The sequence below is a fragment of the Mobula birostris genome, chromosome 11 (genome assembly GCF_030028105.1).
Source record: "Mobula birostris isolate sMobBir1 chromosome 11, sMobBir1.hap1, whole genome shotgun sequence".
Taxonomy (NCBI): domain Eukaryota; kingdom Metazoa; phylum Chordata; class Chondrichthyes; order Myliobatiformes; family Myliobatidae; genus Mobula; species Mobula birostris.
Window position 1 is genome coordinate 38,898,207 of NC_092380.1, and position 14,451 is coordinate 38,912,657.

General features: G+C 42.4%; 1 protein-coding gene across 1 annotated transcript in view; it reads right to left on the reverse strand.

Annotated features, from left to right (window-relative positions):
* The window catches only part of muc2.1 (mucin 2.1), a 104,945-nt gene that overhangs the window by 77,268 nt on the left and 13,226 nt on the right, over positions 1 to 14,451 (reverse strand). The window contains exons 4-6 of the mRNA XM_072271360.1: positions 5,651 to 5,741; positions 5,439 to 5,554; positions 3,007 to 3,223 (exon numbers count right to left, since the gene is read on the reverse strand). Of these exons, the coding sequence (XP_072127461.1) occupies positions 3,007 to 3,223; positions 5,439 to 5,554; positions 5,651 to 5,741 (424 nt within the window). The remainder of the gene's footprint in view (positions 1 to 3,006; positions 3,224 to 5,438; positions 5,555 to 5,650; positions 5,742 to 14,451) is intronic.

Consider the following 14,451-nt stretch of genomic DNA (forward strand, 5'->3'; position numbering starts at 1 on the left):
GAGGATAAGACGTAGTAGAGAATAGGACCAAGCCAGTGTGACAGTGGAAAAGTGTGTATGGAACTGGAGGAGATAGCAGAGGTACTTAATGAGTACGTTGCTTCAGTATTCACGACAGAAAAGGATCTTCGCAATTGTAGGGATGACCCTGAGAGGCAGGATTTATAAGACCATAAGACAAAGGAGCAGAAGTCGGCCATTCGGCCCATCAAGTCTGCTCCGCAATTTTATCATGAGCTGATCCATTCCCCCATTTAGTCCCACTTCCCTGCCTTCTCACCATAACCTTTGATGCCCTGGCTACTCAGATACCTCTCAATCTCTGCCTTAAATACACCCAATGACTTGGCCTCCACTGCCGCCCGTGGCAACAAATTCCATAGATTCACCACCCTCTGGCTAAAAAAATTTCTTCGCATCTCTGTTCTGAATGGTCACCCTTCAATCCTTAAGTCATGCCCTCTCGTACTAGACTCCCCCATCATGGGAAACAACTTCGCCACATCCACCCTGTCCATGCCTTTCAACATTCGAAATGTTTCTATGAGGTCTCCCCTCATTCTTCTAAACTCCAAGGAATACAGTCCTCGAGCAGACAAACGTTGCTCTTTATGAACATTTGGAGGGTCATAATATGATTAGGAATAGTCAGCGTGGCTTTGTCAAAGGCAGGTTGTGCCTTACGAGCCTGATTGAATTTTTTGAGGATGTGACTAAACAAAAGGTAGAGCAGTAGATGTAGTATATATGGATTTCAGCAAGGCATTTGAAAAGGTACCCATACAAGGATTATTGAGAAAGTAAGGAGGAATGGGATTCAAGGGCACAGAACATTGTGGATCCAGAACTGGCTTGCTCACAGAAGGCAAAGACTGGTTGTAGACAGGTCATATTCTGCATGGATGTCAGTGACCAGTGGTATGCCTCAGGGATATGACCTGGGACCCTTTCTCTTCGTGATTTTTATAAATGACCTGGATGAGGAAGTGGAGGGATGGGTAAGTAAATTTGCTGACGACATAAAGGTTGGTGGTGTTGTGGACAGTGTGGAGGGCTGTCAGAGGTTACAGCAGGATATTGATAGCATGCAAAACTGGGCTGAGAAGTGGCAGATGGAGTTCACCCCAGATAAGTGTGAGGTGGTTCATTTTGGTAGGTCAAATATGATGGCAGAATATAGTATTAATGGTAAGATTCTTGGTAGTGTGGAGGATCAGAGAGATCTTGGGGTCCGAGTCCATAGGGCACTTAAAGCTGTTGCACAGGTTGGCTCTGTGGTTAAGAAAACATATGGTGCATTGGCCTTCATCAATCAGGTGGTTGAGTTTAAGAGCCGAGAGGTAATGTTACAGCTATACAGGACCCTGGTCAGACCCCACTTGGAGTACTGTGCTCAGTTCTGGTCACCTCACTACAGGAAGGATGTGGAAACCATAGAAAGGGTGCAGAGGAGATTTACAAGGATGTTGCCTGGATTGGGGAGCATGCCTTATGAGAACAGGCTGAGTGAACTCGGCCTTTTCTCCTTGGAGCGATGGAGAGGTGTATTAAATGATGAGAGGCATTGTTCATGTGGATAGTTAGAGGCTTTTTCCCAGGGCTGAAATGGCTAGCACAAGAGGGCATAGTTTTAAGGTGCTTGGAAGTAGGTACAGAGATGTCAGGGGTAAGTTTTTTACGCAGAGAGTGTGAGTGCGTGGAATGGGCTGCCAGCGACGATGGTGGAGGCGGATATGATAGGGTCTTTTAAGAGACTCCTGGATAGGTACATGAAGCTTAGAAAAATAGAGGGCTGTGGGTAACCTAGGTAATTTCTAAGTAAGTACATATTCGGCACATCATTGTGGACTGAATGGTCTGCATTGTGCTGTAGGTTTCCTATGTTTCTATGACTGCCATTGCTATTACAAAGGAAAAATTGCTGGACAAACTCAAAGATCTTAAGGTGGATAAGTCCCCTGGGCCAGACAAACTACACCCCAGAACCCTGAGAGAAGTTGCTGAAGAGATAACGGATGCATTGGTCATGATCTTTCAAGAATCCCTTGACTCTGGCATGGTCCCAGAGGACTGGAAAATTGCAAATATCACTCTACTCTTTAAGAAGGGAGGAAGGCAAAATAAAGGAAATTATGGGCTAGTTAGCCTAACCTCAGTGGTTGGGAAAGTGTTGGAATCTATCATTATCGGATGAGGTTTCGAGGTACTTGGGGCTAATAATAAAATAAGTCAAAGTCAGCATGGTTTCTGTAAAGGGAAATCTTGCCTGACAAATCTGTTAGAGTTCTTTACGGAATTAGCACACAGAGTGGATAAAGGAGAGGCAGTGGATGTCATTTAGTTGGATTTTCAGAAAGTGTTTGATAAGGTGCCACACGTGAGGCTGCTTAACAAGATAAAACCCTATGGTGTTATAGGAAAGATACTGGCATGGATGAATTGCTGACAGGCAGGAGGCAGCAAGTGGGACTAAAAGGGGTCATTTTCTGGTTGGCTGCCAGTGACTAGTGTTGTTCCTCAGAAGTCAGTACATTAGTGTTGATGTAACAAGAATATCCTTCTTTGTAGGAAAATCAGGAATTCAGGGTTGCTGTTATAAAACAAGACATATTATAGTGCATTCTTGTCTCAGAGAATGACATGTCTCTGAAACTCTCTTGAAAATAGTCTTTTAATGTTTTAAATGTAGAGCAGGATAAGTTCTTGATATGCAAGAGGCTGAAGGTTTCAATGGGAATGTGGAATTAAGTTTACAATCAAGTCTGATTAAATGTCGGAGGAGGCTTTGAAGTGATTGAATATAGCTGTTAGCTTGTTGGTTCATATATAAATAATAAGGCAATTAGTTTAATCTTCATGGGATTTCTTTCCACGATATCCTCTGTTCAAGTTTTTTTTCCATTTTTTAAATCTCTAAATGCTTCATCTCTCACTTCGTTTTTTCCTAAAATGAATAATTAGCAGGCATTACCGTCCATTCCTCAGTATGAATGATATCTCACTTACGGCAAAACGTTTCAGTCCTCCAGTTCTCTGGTTTCCCTCCAGCATGAGAGCATTGCCGTGAGTATTCGGAGACGGTACTGCACAGGCAAAAGGAGTCCAAAACTTTCTCACAACTGCACATGTCCAGCATGCAGGCCCGTATGTAATGCTCATTGTTCAAGCGGAATTTACAGTCTGAGAACGAGCTTCTTGAGAGGAGATTTCCACAGGCCTCCCTCTGAAAGATATGAGATCATAATTTAAAATGACAATAACTCCAAATGGCTGGCTACCAGACAGAAAGGATTCCCAAGCTGTTACTGGATCTGAACAGATGGGATAGGATGAATCTTTCTTCCCTGGAGTGAGGATTAACCTGAGATAGGGTAGATCATCACAGCCTCTACGTAGATCTAGAGGACTCAGGTTTAAAGTGAGAGGGCAAAGATTTGAAAAGGATCTAAGGGGAAACTTTACACACAGGAGTAGTAAGTATATAGAATGAGCTGCCAGAGTGAGTGGTAGAGGCGGATACAATTACAACATTTAAAAACATTTAGATGGGTACATGGAGAGGAATATTGTAAAAGGATGTTGAGCAAATGCAGGCAAATAGGACTAGCTTGGATAAATATCTTGGTGGACATGGATGAGTGAGGCCAAAGGATCTGCTTACATGCTGTGTTACTCTGTGACTCGATGAGTCCATGAAATGGAGAGTTGCCTGATTAGCAGGATGTCACATTGTGCTTTGATTTTTTACAACTGGTATAAATGAGGTGATGAAGGCTCCAAAGATAGGGTTGCTACTTAGCTGGTGATAATAAGATAGGTGGGAAACTAAGGACAAAAGGAGGATACAGAATCCTGTAGAAAGTTACCTGAAGTTGGAGTATTTGATGCTTACAGGACGTACCCTGGCAGATGAGGTGAGTTCGTACTAGAAGTCATGGATAGGTCTCAGTGCGTCCAGATAGATAAATAAAGGAAGGCAAAAGGTGAACTAATTGCTTTTGTAACATGTAATTTTGGTTTCTAGGCCCTATGTTTCAATGCTTTGATCTAATTCCTGTTTTGGAATTTTAATACACAGTGTACCAGGTGACAACATTGGTTGTGTAGAGTACAATGGAGTAATGGAATTTGTGTACTAGTGTGTGTTTGGAAGTGCCCACACAACTACCCAGTGCATTGCTCTTCCAAAGGAAATGGGTGCAGAGACTTCATGTGATGTCTAATTGTCAGTTATGCATGGATGCAATTTTCATGTGTGTTAATGAAGACAAAATATTTTGCAAGAAATGAATGGTCTCTCAATAGTTAACAATATTAAACTTCGGAACACTTGTGTATGTTTGTTCTGTGATGAAAGCTGCAATCAGCAATTTTTTGCTGGGCAGCATACTAATGTTTGAAGCTGCACTTCTGGGAGAGGGATGCGCAGAATGAAAATATAGACCAAATGGAAGATATTTTCATTTTGTATTAGTTGAAGAATTCTATATTGGATCTGGAGAGGGAACAGAGACCTATCCCCGCTATTAAATGGAGGGGTGGTTCTGACAGCCTAGATAGGGTAAACTAACTTTTAGATGGGTTATTATTTTAGGAATTCTCTCTTATTAAAGTGGAGATTGATAGATTCTTGATTAGTAAGGGTGTTAAAGGTTATGGGGGGAAGACAAGAAACTGGAGTTGAGAGGGAATAATACAGTAACTATGATCAAATGACAGAACAGGTTTGATGGGCCAAATGGCCTAATTCTGCTCCAAAGTTTTTTGGTTTTCTGGCCTTACATGGAATTGTCCTTGCAATTTCAACAAGCTCCTGCTGTGAAGTGTAAGTTGGCACTATGTTTTATACACACTGTTCTGTGTGCATGTTGAGTTTTTGTGAGTTTATTGATTATGTGTATTATGTATGGAGTATCTGTATGTATGCGTTGCTTATTTTATCTCCATTTATATATTGAAAAAGAAATTTACACAAACTTCTCTTTTACATTTTCCAGAGATTTAACAGTTTTCTCTGATCACCCTTCCAGTCTTTAAAGAGAGTTTCTCAGTTTAACCAATCAACTTTACCAGAAACAGGAGAAAATCTGCAGATATTGGAAATTCAAAGCAACACAAACAAAATGCCGAAGGAACTCAGCAGGCCAGGCAGCATCTATGGAAAAGAGTACAGTCGATGTTGCAAGTCTGATGAAGGTTCTCAGCCTGAAATACTGACTTTTTACTCTTTACCATAGATGGTTCCTGGCCTGCTGAGTTCCTCCAGCATTTTGTGTGTGCAACTGTACCAGATGTCTCCATTCAGAAGTATCTTGCCTAGACCAATATATACAATGCTTCCGATGATGCCTTTCAGGAATTGTGGGAAGGAAAGAGAAAAAGGGGTGACTCTCCTGATGTTAAATGCAACCCTCTCAAGCCCCTTAATAAAATCTTACGTATTGTTCACATAAAGAACTGGTTTCCACAGCTTGCTCATCCACGTCTTGACACTTTTCATTTGGAAGATGAATTTTCTGCAAGTTTCCAAACTGGATGGGTGAAAATTGTTGTCCTGTAATGTATGAGGTGTTAGCAATTAAAAACTTGAACAACACAATAAACAATTATTATCCCAGTACACCTAAAGAGACACTAGTTCTTGACTTACCATCTACAGTGAACTCATTGTAAACAGGAATGCCATTATAATCTCCACAAAGCCCACAGGTCTGATTGTGATATTTTACATCAAGCTCAACCTGAAATAATGAATAAGAAGGTAGCAAATAATTGCTTCATCTTAACGGGTTTGTAATGGTTTTCATATTTCTCATTTATGGCCATGCATGTTGTCATTTACACAAGGAACAAACACTTCTAGTAGTGGCTGTCTGTTCACTGACAGTAGAGTATGGAAGCTTGTGAAAGTAGTGTTTTGTGAAAGAGTATTTGCCCCCAGCTAAGTTACTTAGTGTCAGAATAATGATGTCTGGACCTGAAATTAGTTTGCTTGAATCAGATTTCTAAATAAAACTTACGTGAAAAAAGGACTTTTATATACACTATCCATTCAGAAAACGATGGTGTATTTTTAAGGTGCAGGAGTGTAAAAACATAGCAACATGTAGAACATATACAAACGGTATAACATATCCATTCTGCTTTAATCAGTTCCATGAGAACTGCTTTTATGTTGCTCCTGCTAAATGTGTCACTGAATTCATTACCTGGCAAATGTAAATCAGAGTGAAGACTTGCTTCCTGTTCCAAATCCCTTACACTACATGGGCTTGCATTATTTGTACATTCCTTCCTGTGTGCGCTTGGATTTCCTCCGGGTGCTCCGGTTTCCTCCCACAGTCCAAAGGTTAGTAGGTTAATTGGTCATTGTTAGGCTAGAGTTAAATTGGTGGGTTACTGGATGGCACGGATCAAAGAGCTGGAAGGGCCTGACCTACACAGTATTTCGAAATAAATAAATAGATCGATAGATAGCAAACAGCTCGCAATCCTAGTGACGAGACCTTGGTGGTGGCAGGGTATTCATTAGTCTCACAGCCTGAGGGAAGAAGCTGTTACCAAGTCTGACAGTCCTAGTCCTGATGATCCTATACAACCTTCCTGATGGTTGTGAGTCAAAAAGATGGTTGGGTGGGTGGTAGCGATCCTCAACAATGCATTGAGCACTTCGTACACAACAGTCCTGGTAAATGGCTCTTGGATTTCCTGCACAATGCCATGCTTGCTAGAAATCCTCCATTTCTTGTGCTCCATCTATCAGTCTGCACAATGTTTATATTAATTGTGCAAACTGACAAGTGAAGCACAAGAATTTCATCTCTAGGATTGTGGAAGACATGGAATATATTTAGTCTGTGGATTGAATAATTGACAACCCTCTGGGAAACTTGCTCCCCATCTCCTTTCTAAATGCACAATCCTAATCCTCCAACTTTGCCCCCCAAATCTGAATCACCCCGATGTCCATGAAATGTACTCTACATATCCACCCTAGGTATACTCAGTGGCCACTTTATTAGGTACACCTGTATATTAATGTAAATATATAATCAGCCAATCATGTGGCAGCAAATCAATGCATAAAAGCATGCAGACATGGTCATGAGATTCAGTTGTTGTTTGGATCAAACATCAGAGCAGGGAAATAAAGTGATCTAAGTGACTTTGACCGTGGAATGATTGTTGGTACCAGATAGGGTGGCTTGAATTTCTTGGAAACTGTTGATCTCCTGAGATCTTCAATCACAACAGTCTCTAGAGTTTACAGAGAATTGTGCAAAAAAAAACATCCAGTGTGCAGCAGTTCTGTGGCTGAAAATGCCTTTTTAATGAGCAAGGTCTGAGGAGAATGGCCAGACTGGTTTAAGCTGAAATGAAGGCAACATGTTACAACATTGGTAAGCATCTCTGAATGCACAACACATGGAAACTTTATTTGGATGGGCTACAACAGCAGAAGACTACAAACATACACTCAATGGCCGGTACAGGATGTACTTAAACAAAGTGTATCTCATCTTTCAGTAAAGTGAACTTCTATTCCTTCAGATCCCAAACATTGTCAATCTAACTGTTCAGTCTTCTCTCATTTGATAACCAGTTATCTCAAGTCTCAGATGAGGGAACCTCCTCTCCACTGCCTTCAAAATAATTGCTGGATTCACTAGATTGTGACACTTGCAGTAATCTGAAGGTACTGCTTTTGAGGTCCTGCTTTTAACTTTTCTTTCCAAGGTATGAAAACTCTGAATTCAGGACTTCAGCACTCCTTGTACCACATATGTGGTTGGTCCTAGTATATTTTTATTTTTATACGTTTCACAGGCTGAGCCAATTTGAATTGTCCATCCCTTGTTGTTTTTGAGGAGGAAATGACCTGACCTTGAATTGCTGTAGGTGTGGGTGTACTCACAATGTTGTCAGGGAGAGAATTTCAATTTTGACCCAGTGATGGTGAAGGAATGTGATGGTGAAAGTCTATGGCTTTGAGGGCAAATTCCAGGTGATGTTGTTGCCCTTGTCCTTCCAACTGGTAGTCCTGATGGGTTTGGAAGATCCACATCCTCAGGATGTTCACCCTCCCTCTATGCTGTGCAATAGTATCATGATTTTCTTTACCCTGGCAACGTAGAGTCAAATACCATCTTGGAGTCAGATTTTCAGACACACAAATACATGTCTGTCCCATAACTATTTAATCCCCAGCACAAGGGATGACATAACTCTCTAGGGAATGGAATTTGTGTGGACACCACACCAGGATCCATCTCCACTGCAGGTGGTAGGAGCAAGTGATCTTGTAAAACCTGAGAAAATGCTATGAGGAGGGGTAAGACAAACTTGGGTTGTTTTTGCTTCAGCAGTGAAGGTGGGGGGGGGTGCGTGGAATTAAATGCATGTTTATATAATTGTGGGAGACACAATTGTGTTTAAAACTAGAAGGCATGCATTTAAAGTGAGAAGGGGTACTTTTTATGATTTAATTTTTTAGATACAGCATGGAATAGGCCCTTTCGGCCCTATGAGCCGCACTGCCCAGCAACCCACCTAATCACAGGGCAAGTTTACAATGACCAATTCATCTTTGGAAACCAGAGCACCAAGAGGACACCTATTCAGGGAGGATGTACAAACTCCTTACAAATGTGCCAGAATTAAACTCCAGTCTCTGATGCCCCAAGGTGTAATCGTGTTGTGCAGGCCACTACACATCATGCTGCCTGTAAGTAAAAGAAGATGTGTGGGACAAGTTTTTCTACAGAGAGAGTGGTGGGTAGCTGGAACATGCTGCCTGGAGTGGTGGTGCAGACAAATACAGTAGAGGCATTTTAGTGATAAGTAGTTGAATACGTCAGAAATGGAGAGATATGGACAGTGTTTAAGTAGAAGTTTGGTCGGTTTTTAATTACTTGTGTAATACCCTGGGTAAGATCTCTACTGCTATGTTGTGAGGTATTTTTATTTTAGTAGCTTTCTGTAAAAGCAGTGTGCCCTGCCAGTAAGAGTGTTTTGGCTTCAGCTAACGATAAGGAGCTATGTTGTCCAACTTAGGGATGTGGTGTCAGCCAGTCAGAGTTGTCTTGGTACATGTCATAACTTTCTGCCCAGTGGAACATTCAAGAGTGCTGGGTGGGAGCAAATTTCTGAAGGACAGTAGTTTGGTTTGGAGACTCTTGGCGGGAGTTATGGAGAGGGGCACAGGGGAAGATGCCGCAGAATGCCGAAGGAGATGAATGGTTCAAAGGAGGAAGCACCAATACTCCTGAGAGCCAGTTTGTTCAAGATGGTCTTCAAGGGAAGTTCAGACTGTAACTGGTGTCTTTCAGTGCGTGAGTAAAGCTGCTACAGAAATGAGCTCCAATGTTTATGTGCACATTTAAACAGGTTTAACTGTAATGGGCCTTTTTATCTTTCTTTTTTTTTCTTCTTAAACATTTGATAGAGTTGAAAAATTGGTAACTAAACTTCCTTTATAATTTTATGCTGGTGTATGATCTGGTCATTTCTTGGCGATCGATAATTGTGTGTGAGCAGTACTTAGACAGCATTCACTACAATCGATGTTCTTTAATTGGAAGCTCCCAACTTTCCTGTTTGGTGGACGTGTATTGCTTATGAAAGGTGGCCTTCTCACCACTGAGTCACACATTAGCAGAGTTAGCTAACGATCCAAGTTTATATATGAGCCTGGTGCGAGGGTTGCATTTGTGGGGGCTCATTCAGGATTCGGATACTGCGTGAATGTTGTCTGATTAAGTGGTTTATTTGTGTGTTTAAGCCAGTGTTTAAACTGGTGTTTGTGGAAAGTGAGATATGTCATAATTATGGTATTTTATTATTGGTGCTGCAAGGATTGGAATACTGCGCGAATGCAACAGGAGCATTCCCGCACAGATCCAACAAAGACTTTCAACGGGAAACCCAGTCTCTATAAAAGTGAAGTACCACTGAGCAGAGCAGTTATCAAGTGAGCAGTCGTTGTCAGAGTAGTAAGGCTTTGGCTCAACAAGGCTTCGGCGAGAAAAGGCAGAGGCAGGGAAAGTAGGTAAGTTCAATCCTTATTCCTTATTTAAATCTTGAGAGAATAGGAGGTATATCTACAGAGCCAATGTTCTGTTCAGGGTTTCAGATGTGGGATTTCCAGGAGACTCCCAGCCTCCCCTATGGTCACAACTGCACCACATGCATCAAGATGTAGGTCCTTAGAAACCATGTTAGGGAATAATGATGAGCCTCGGCTTGTTAGGGAAAGTGAAGCAGTGACAGGAGCTACAGGGAGGTAGTCACCCCAAGGCTGCAGAAGACAGATAAATGGGTGACTGTCAGGAGAGGGAAGGGGGAACGTCAGATAGTGGAGAGCACCCCTGTGGGCCATCCCCTTCAACATAAGTACTCCATTTTGAGTACTGTTGGTGGGGGGGGGGAACCGACCTGGGAGAGACAACAACAGCCATGCCCCTGGTAGTGAGTCTGGCTCTGTGGCTCAGAAGGGTAGGGAAAGGAAGAGGATGGCAGCAGCGTTAGGGGGTCAGACAGGCGATTCTGTGGACGCAGGAAAGAAACACGGATGGTAGTTTGCCTCCCAGGTGCCAGGGTCCAAGATGTTTCTGGATGTGTCTACAATATCCTGAGAAGGGAGAGTGAGCAGGTAGAAGTCAACAGCACAGGGAAGAAAAAGGAAGGAGGTCCTGAAAAAGAATATAGAGAGTTAGGAAGGAAGTTGAGAAGCAGGGCCTCAAAGGTAGTAATCTCGGAATTGCTCCCTGTGTCACATGACAGTGAGGATAGGAATAGAATGAGGTGGCTGTTAAGTGCATGGTTGAAGAATTGGAGCGGGAGCAGGGATTCAGATTTCTGGATAGTTGGGACCTCTTCTGGGGCAGGTGGGACCTGTACAAATGAGATGGGTTGCACTTGAATCTGAGGGGAACCAATATTGTGGTCTGTGGTGGCCAGTGCTATCACGTTTGCTGTTGTGTGCTGGGGCAGCTGGCTGAGGGTAGCGGACACTAACAGAATCAACAAACTCATTCGTAAGGCCAGTGATGTTGTGGAGATGGAACTGGACTCTCTCACGGGGGTGTCTGAAAAGAGGATGCTGTCTAAGTTGCATGCCATCTTGGTCAATGTCTCCCATCCACTACATAATGTACTGGGTGGGCACAGGAGTACATTCAGCCAGAGACTCATTCCACCGAGATGCAGCACAGAGCGTCATAGGAAGTCATTCCTGCCTCTGGCCATCAAACTTTACAACTCCTCCCTTGGAGGGTCAGACACCCTGAGCCAATAGGCTGGTCCTGGACTTATTTAATAATTTACTGGCATAATTTACATATTACTATTTAACTATTTATGGTTCTATTACTATTTATTATTTATGGTGCAACAGTAACGAAAACCAATTTCCCCTGGGATCAATAAAGTATGACTATGACTATGACTATTCTTGCGAGCAGATTTACTAGAGCTCTTGGGAATGGTTTAAACAAAAATGGCAGGAGTTGGGAACCAGTATGATAGAGCTGAGGATGAACCAGCAGGTTTACAAGTAGAGACTGGTTTAACATGAAAGTAAGGAAGGACAAGCCAATGATTGGGTACAAATGCAGTCAGAGCAAAGAGTTAAATTGTACCACAGAGGCAAAATTCAAAAGTGCGAAGAATAAAGAACTGAAGGTGCTGTATTTAAATGAGCCTAGCATTTGGAATAAGGTGGATGAACTTGTGGCACTATTACAGATTGGTCAATATGATGTTGTGGGCATCACTGAATCGTGGCTGAAAGAAGGCCATAGTTGGGAGCTTAACATCAAAGGATATACTTTGTATCAAAAGGACAAGCAGGAAGGTATAGGCGGTGGTGTGGCTCTGTTGGTAAGAGATGGAATTACATCTTTAGAAAGAGGTGACATAGGGTCAGAGAATGTTGAATCTTTGCGGGTGGAGCTAAGAAATTGCAAGGGTAAAAATAAACCATTATGGGAATCATATATTGGCCGCCAAATAGTAGCCAAGATGTGGGGTTGAGATTGAAAAGGGAGCCAGAAAAGGCATGCAATAAGGGTATTGGCACAGTTGTAATGGGGGACTTCAATATGCAAGGGGATTGGGAAAATCAGATTGGTGTCAGATTACAAGAGGCAATTTGTTGAATGTCTACAAGATGGCTTTTTAGAGCAGCTTATGCTCAACCCCACTTGGAGAAAGGCCATCTTAGATTGGGCATTGGGAGGATGTTGGCGGGGATAACGGCAGAGCAGAGATGGCTGATGTTTCAGGGAATAGTTCACATGGTGCAGTATAGATTTGTCCCACAGAGGAAGAAGTTCTCAAATGGCAAGGACGCAACCGTGGCTGACAAAGGAAGTTAAGGACTGCATAAAAGGCAAGGAAAAGGCTTATAAGGTAGTAAAAGTGAACAGAAAGTTAGGTGATTGGACAACCGGACGATGCTGAGGATGTTCTACGAGTCTGTGGTGGCCAGTGCTATCACGTTTGCTGTTGTGTGCTGGGGCAGCAGGCTGAGGGTAGCAGACACCAACAGGATCAACAAACTCATTCGTAAGGCCAGTGATGTTGTGGGGACGGAACTGAACTCTCACTGTGGTGTCTGAAAAGAGGATGCTATCTAAGTTGCATGCCATCTTGGTCAATGTCTCCCATCCACTATATAATGTATTGGGTGGGCACAGGAGTACATTCAGCCAGAGACTCATTCCACCGAGATGCAACACAGAGCGTCATAGGAAGTCATTCCTGCCTCTGGCCATCAAACTTTACAACTCCTCCCTTGGAGGATCAGACACCCTGAGCCAATAGACTGGTCCTGGATTTAATTTACATATTACTATTTAACCATTTATGGTTCTATTACTATTTATTATTTATGGTGCAACTGTAACGAAAACCAATTTCCCTGGGGATCAATAAAGTATGACTAAAGACTAAACTAACTAAAAATGCTGAAAAAATGAAATAGGAGGGCAGACTAGCCAATAATACCAAAGATTTTTTTTTCAGTTACATAAAGAGTAAAAGGGAGTTGAGAGTTGATATTAGACCACTGGAAAATGATGCTGGTCAGGAAGTAGGGGTGACAAAGAAATGATAGATGAACTTAATGGGTACTTTGCATTTGCCTTCACTGTGGAAGACACTAGCAGTGTGCCAGAGGTCCATGAGTGCCAGGGAGCAGGAGTGAGTACCATTCCTATTACAAAGGGAAAAGTGCTAAGCATGCTCAAAGGTTTTAAGGTGGATAAGTCACCTGGGCCAGATGGACGCCATCCCAGAGTTCTGAGGGAGGTTCCTGAAGAGATAATGGATGCATTGGTCATGATCTTTCAGGAATCACTTGATTCTGGCATGATCCCGGAGGGCTGGAAGATTGCAAATGTCACTCCACTCTTTAAGAAGGGAGGGAGGCAAAAGAAAGGAAATTATAGGCCAGTTAGCCTACTCTCGGTGATTGGGAAAGTGTTGGAGTCTATTGTTAAGGATGAGGTTTCACGGTATTTGGAGATTAATGATAAAATAAGTCAAAGTCAGCATGGTTTTTGTAAAGGAAAATCTTGCCTGACAAATCTGTTAGATTTCATTGAGGAAGTAACAAACAGGATTGACAAAGGAGAGGCAGTGGATTTTCAGAAGGTGCTGATAAGGTGCCACACATGAGGCTGCTTAACAAGATAAAACTCTATGGTGTTATAGGAAAGATACTGGCATGGATTGAGCAATAGCTGATGGCAGGAGGCAGCTGTGGGTGAAGACATTAAAGAGGGTGAAGACTTTAAAGACAAGTTGTTCTTGCTTCTGTGAAGTGAGGGAAAGGATTTGTCCGATGTGAGAAGTGTAAAAAGTCCTATTGTTGTTGATTTAAGTTCTGAGCTGGTTTCAGCTATTACATCACTGGTTGATAGAGTGCATATGTGGAGAGCCAAAGTTATCATAGACTTAGAATGTTCTCTGAATTTAAGCCCACACCCAATGGGGAAGAAAAATATGAGGCTTGAGCTGAGCAGACATCAGTTATTGGATTTATGGCAGTGCTCAGATAATATGAAAAAAGAAGAAAATGGTAGAGAATTTAAAGGATCCAGCAACAGATATAGTGATGTTCCTAAAGACCATTAGTCATGTCAGCTAATTCCAGGAAAGCTCTTGAAGATGCTTTGGGCAGTACTGAATGTTCAGCTGACCTTACGTTGAAGTTTCGGCACACATTTCAGGAGGAAGGAGAGAAGCTATCTACCTGCATTTTCAGGTTGCAGAAACTGCTGCACTGTTTGTGCCAAAAAGGGGGCATGCAACTGTCTGAGAGAAGTTGCTTGAGGGTGGAGCAAGTTGGGAAGGGTATGCTGTCACATGACATGATTGTTCTATGGATTCAAATGACCCACAGTGCCCTCTTCCATCTTTTACCAAGTTACTTAGAGATGTTAGAGA